This window comes from Panicum hallii, chromosome 9 (assembly GCF_002211085.1).
Source record: "Panicum hallii strain FIL2 chromosome 9, PHallii_v3.1, whole genome shotgun sequence".
In the NCBI taxonomy this organism is placed as follows: Eukaryota; Viridiplantae; Streptophyta; class Magnoliopsida; order Poales; family Poaceae; genus Panicum; species Panicum hallii.
Genome location: NC_038050.1, coordinates 6419231 through 6424688, shown reverse-complemented (window position 1 = coordinate 6424688; position 5458 = coordinate 6419231). Strand labels below are relative to the sequence as shown.

At 44.9% G+C, this 5458-nt stretch overlaps 1 protein-coding gene across 2 annotated transcripts; it reads left to right on the top strand.

Annotated features, from left to right (window-relative positions):
- Window positions 1-2931: 2931 nt before the first annotated feature.
- On the top strand, window positions 2932-4890 carry LOC112875724 (transcription factor MYB52-like). 2 transcript variants are annotated; one of them, XM_025939676.1, is made up of 3 exons: window positions 2932-3447; window positions 3905-4330; window positions 4482-4890. In XM_025939676.1, exons 1-3 carry the CDS (start codon window positions 3333-3335, stop codon window positions 4655-4657), a joined length of 717 nt encoding a protein of 238 aa, XP_025795461.1. In that variant the 5' UTR covers window positions 2932-3332; the 3' UTR covers window positions 4658-4890. The 2 variants fall into 2 exon arrangements, with proteins under 2 accessions (XP_025795461.1, XP_025795462.1); XM_025939677.1 differs by having other exon boundaries at window positions 2940-3447; window positions 4485-4890.
- The last annotated feature ends 568 nt before the right edge of the window (window positions 4891-5458 follow it).

Below are 5458 nucleotides of genomic sequence, written 5' to 3'. Positions count from 1 at the left end.
CATTTTTTTCCCGTGTCTTGCATGTCACTTCAACGTAGTAGGAGTGGCCATTCCCGATGAGGTCACGTTCAAACATGGTAGGCTGGAATAACCGGGGCCTGAAAGCCCCGGCTCTGGCTGATTAGGTCACCTGGGCACACAGGCGGCAGGCATCTTGTGACTGAAGGTTCGGCAGTTACGTCCGGCGTTACGGTACGTACGCGTCGCTTTTGCGCCGTTTCTTCGTCGTCGTCCCTGAGATCACTCGCGTCTACTAAGGTCTCCTCTGCTCCCTTTTTCAAATGTTTGGAAAATTAAACACTGCGCGTACAGAAAAGATTTCCATCCGCATGCGAACGAGAGAGGAAAAAACAGAGAGCCTGGTTACATACATACATACATACATACATACATACATACATACATACATACATACATACATACACACACACACACATGTGTCTCGATCGATCAGTCAAGGCTCGATCTGCACACGTGAGAACCGAGAGAATGTGCCGGATGTGCAAACAGCCTGACGTCTGATCAGTCCAAAGTTTATGCCACTGGTTCAAGTACGGTAAGAAAAATTCACCCTCTTGAAAATTCTGGTAAACAGACAGACTTCTCTCAAAGCGATTCTACGAAAGGTGTGCGTACGGATTCTGAAGATTGAGATATGCTGTAGTCTACAGAATCCAGAGGCATTTTTTTTCTCCTCTTTGTAGAAATGGTAGAAAGAAGACCGGTGCGCAACAGGTTGAATTTTGAGCTAGGCCATTGGCTCTAGCTTGTATCGGTTTCCCATTGTTTAAGCTTATTAGGTGCTGCTTGCATTGCTTCATTTCTAAGAACTTTTATCTGCGATACGGAACAGGGTTAGGCCAACGGTCGAAGCTGACACCCCGCTCCCTACTCCATCTTGTGGCGCATGTAACCTGCAACGGAAGCAGAGAACGGGCAGAAGCTCCAAGGCAGCCTGCCTGCCTGATCTTCAGTTGTTGGCCGCGGAAGCAACCTATCCCGGGAAGGAGCGAATAATGTCGAAATAAATTTACTTCTGATAGGCAGTTGCTGTTACCATGATATGCGCTCGCCGGTCACCAGAATGCATGCCATCTCCTCTGTATGTATAGTTGCCATGGCCCCATCACCTGATCGATTCTCGTCACAAAAAGATCCAAGTTTCATGTGTCTAGGTTCTACCATATCTGAAAAAGAAGCAGATCAGGAACAATAGAGACATATATGCACATCATGACCATCTGGAAGTGCAGAGATGTGCAACAACGACCAATCAAGCTAGCACTGGATTTTATTCTTCTTCTAAAGATTTCTGTGCGCCCAAAATATTTCCGATGTTTTTCAGAAAATATTGGAAATAAAGGTTCTCTAATATGGTTTTATATGCATGGACACACACACACACACACACACACACACACACATATATATATATATATGTTTTCAGTTTTGCACCAATAGTTCGTTCAAAAAAAAAGTTTTGCACCAATAGCTAGCATTGTTACTTCTGAATTATCACACCTAGAGGTCTTAACATCAACATGTTAGTCGTACATGGTTGAAGCTGTTTCACAGTTCTAGGAATGCTCGGTATCACCAATAATGTGTTGGTGATCGAGGTATTAAAATAGAAACACTTAACAGCAATCGATCGAAGTAGTGTACATATATAGTTACAACCCAGTTGACCTGCAGAGCAGGCCAATAGAGAAGTGTGTGGATTGGCCGGGTAGGTCTGAGGCGCCCAACAGCACTAGAAACCCGCAGCGACTACAACCGGCTTCTAATGGATTGGATCTTCGTCGCTGCAACGGCCTACAGGCAGAAACCAGCAGTCCATTTTTTTTTCTAAACTACTTGACTACTGCCTGCATGAAAGGATCGGAGCAACGTCAGATGAGTCTCCGACACACTTGCATGCATGAGCCTACAAACGGCTCATCCAACTAATAAACACAAATGAGATGGATTTTGTGGATCAGTAGTGGTAGTTTGCTCCTGTTTCTAAAGCATTAGCTTGTACTTCTCGAAACCGGTCGTCTGATGATCTGATGTGTTCAACACATAACATTGCTGATTACGGTCGCCCAACGCATGCAGGATATATTTTAAGGTATGTTACTATAATTAGGTGCCGAGTACGCTTGGGAAGGGAGAGTGATGGGTTGGTTTTAAGTAGACGTTGTAGGTTTGAATCATCAGAGGGGATGTTGAGACCTGAACAACAGAATTCCTCCCCCCACCAAGCAACCCTACACGGCCGCACGCCGCTTCTCTTTCCCCTTCCTCCCAAACTCCCAAAACCATTAGGTGCGCCAGGTGAAGAATTCCCTCGCACACAACGATCGACCCAGCTTGGGATGGAGAAAATAACAAGTGATCTTTCTGAAAGGTACGTACATGCTAATATTATATTCCTCGAAAAAACAATAAGGTACAGGTACTAAATGGTCGATCTGTGTCTGTCTAATCAAACCATTGATCTTAATTAGATGCGTGTTGATATGTAAGGCTAGCACAAGCTCGATGAAACAATTTTGATTATTTTTAACACTTACTGCATGTGTAAACATCTCGATCATATCCTAAATTTTGTCAAATTAACCCAAACTGTTAGAAAATAATCAATAAAGCAGTTAAATAATATACGCTGGCTCCTGCAAATGTCATGTGTAGTTGGCACTACAACACATGCAGATCGTGCCTGCCTGCTGGGCCCTGCAGGTCCCTACTACTAGCTATGTGTTGTTTGTTGAACAATTGTAACCGGCGAGGTAGTTAGTCGATCCTGTGGACCTCTAGCATGTAACTAACATTTTCTATTCATCGCCCCTGCCGAAGCTAGCTTAACGTACAAAACCACCCGTTAGCCCACACGTAGCATCAAACTAACTCTGGTGTAACCATCTCCTAACTCACTATCTTCTCCCTAACGATCAACAACACCGATGAGAGAGCAGAAAGAAAAAAAAACTGCCCACCACTTTCCCTTCTTCTTATATACCCCTGGCCCGGCCTTATCTTGCCTAGCTATATATCCCTCGTCCTCCCTGATCTCCCATCCTTGTTCAGTTCATATCCCTCCCTCCAGCCCAGCCGCGCTCTCGATCGATCGATCCGTGTTCTACTTCATTCCTATATACCACCTAGCTAGCCTCAGCTGTTGATTCTTCCTCTCCTGCTGCTGATTAATTTATTCCGCCCACGCTCACCTAGCTCGATCAGCTATTAGGAAGCTGAGTGAGAGGTGGTGCAAGATTATTGCAAAGGATATAGAGAGAGACAGCTTCAGGTACCAGCCTGCTGCTGATTGGGTGATCGATCGATCGAGGATGTGCACGAGGGGGCACTGGAGACCATCGGAGGACGAGAAGCTGAAGGAGCTCGTCGCGCTGTACGGGCCGCACAACTGGAACGCCATCGCCGAGAAGCTTCAAGGGAGATCAGGTGCTGTGATCAAGACTATGATCTCATCAGATGCAGCATAGACATGATGCATGTTTGAGTTTTCTGTTGGCTGGGAGCTATGGTGGCCTGGTTGATCCTTTCCTCTCGGTTCGATTTTTTGCGTCGAGTTTGACTTTGTGCTTAGGCATGCGCATGTTCAGTTAAAAGAAGTTTAGATCTGTTAGGCTGTCATGTCAGAGAGGTGTGCTCATCAGCCATTCCTCCTCCTCGTCGACACACACGATATATTCTCCTTGATGTGCACATCACATCTGCATCGCTTGTAGAGCAATCTTATCTCTCTGTTTCCTCTAACGAGTTTAACTTTTCTTGCTTTCTAATTTATCCGAGTGGCCGTGTATGTTCTTCCTTGGACAAGCCATGGGGCAGCATGCAGGATAGTAGCGTGATTAATTAAGGGAGCTAGCTAACTGGTGAAAATGACGAATTGTTTCAGGGAAAAGCTGCAGGCTGAGGTGGTTCAACCAGCTGGACCCGAGGATCAACCGGAGCCCCTTCTCGGAGGAGGAGGAGGAGCTGCTCCTCGCCTCGCACCGCGTCCATGGCAACAGGTGGGCCGTCATCGCCAGGCTCTTCCCCGGGCGCACCGACAACGCCGTGAAGAACCACTGGCATGTGATCATGGCGCGGCGGTGCAGGGAGCGGATGAGGATGTCGAACAGGCGCGGCGCCGGCGCCCCCGGTGCGGCCACCGGCGGTGCTGCGGAAGATGAAAATAACCCTAGGAACGCCAAGAAGCCGAGGACGGATTCGAGCGGCATGGCCTCCTTGCTAGACAAGTACCGAAGAGAATTTGCAGTCCCCTTTGCCATTAACAATGATAGCAACAAGGAGGATTATTGCTCAACTACTAACGAAGAAGGTGAAGAATATATCTTTCATGCAAGATTACATGCATATGTACACTGTACACTAGCACACATTTTTCATTATCTGATATATGTGCATGTAGGAAATCATATTTAATGTCGTAATATCAGCCTAATTATATGCGATTTTAATCTGATCATTAGCAGACACGAACAAATCGGTTGAATTCTACGACTTTCTCCAAGTGAATGCGAACTCGAGCGACACCAAGTGCGGTTCGAGCATTGAGGAGCAGGAGGAGAACCGGGATGATCAAGCCGAAGGGCAGGTGCAGTTCATAGATTTCCTGGAGGTTGGGGCTGCTTCTCATCGCCAATGATTTATATATAAATATTTAACTAGGGGTGCATATCCAAAGCAAGTTGTAATGCTTTGTGAAAGAGGCATGCTGCAAATAGAAGTCTAACACCAAAGATACTTATAGAGGAAGCAAAATGCACCGTACATACATGACATGTAATTTATTGATGCATACATATCTGTCCAAATCCACCATGGTCGGTGTATATGTGCAAAATTATTCCGAGAGAAATGAAGAATTAATTATTCTCTCACATATTTGTAAATTTTATTTAATATAAATAATGTTTAGTTCATTCCCTATACTGGTCATAATTATATTGCAACTGATCTCCACAATTTTCATTGCATTCTAATTAAATTCATGCATGCATGCATGGATTCTTCAGGTTCATTAGCTGCTAGTTAGTTCAAATCTATTTTTTATTTTTGTCCTTCACTATTGATCGTTTAAATATATGATAGCGTGCATCACATTGAACATAAGTGGTATTATCCACTGAAATATGATTAATGTATTCCAATCGTACATGTAGTGAGGTTGAACTATTAGCCCCTTGTAAGCTACGTACGCAACCGATGGTGCCATGTCCTACGGCAGCGGCCGTGTGTACCATCAATAAATCACCGTGCTGCTCTGATCTTGCTTTGTTTTGGACTTACAAGTCTATGATGGCATGTTTGATTGAACAAAAAGATTTGGAAAAGGTGGGGGAAATAAGATGCAGTAGCTAAATGATTTTTGTCGACTTTCGGTGCAGGAGACTTCATCCGTTCACGTTTCTGTCAGAATCGCTTTAGTGACATTATCCCTGCTAGA

Bases quoted from the DNA above. Each gene is read 5' to 3' on its own strand.
- LOC112875724 (XM_025939676.1), top strand. From the start codon at position 3,333: ATGTGCACGAGGGGGCACTGGAGACCATCGGAGGACGAGAAGCTGAAG. The intron at 3,448-3,904 runs GTGCTGTGATCA...GAATTGTTTCAG, and splicing joins GAAGCTTCAAGGGAGATCAG to GGAAAAGCTGCAGGCTGAGG. The intron at 4,331-4,481 runs GTGAAGAATATA...TCTGATCATTAG, and splicing joins CTCAACTACTAACGAAGAAG to CAGACACGAACAAATCGGTT.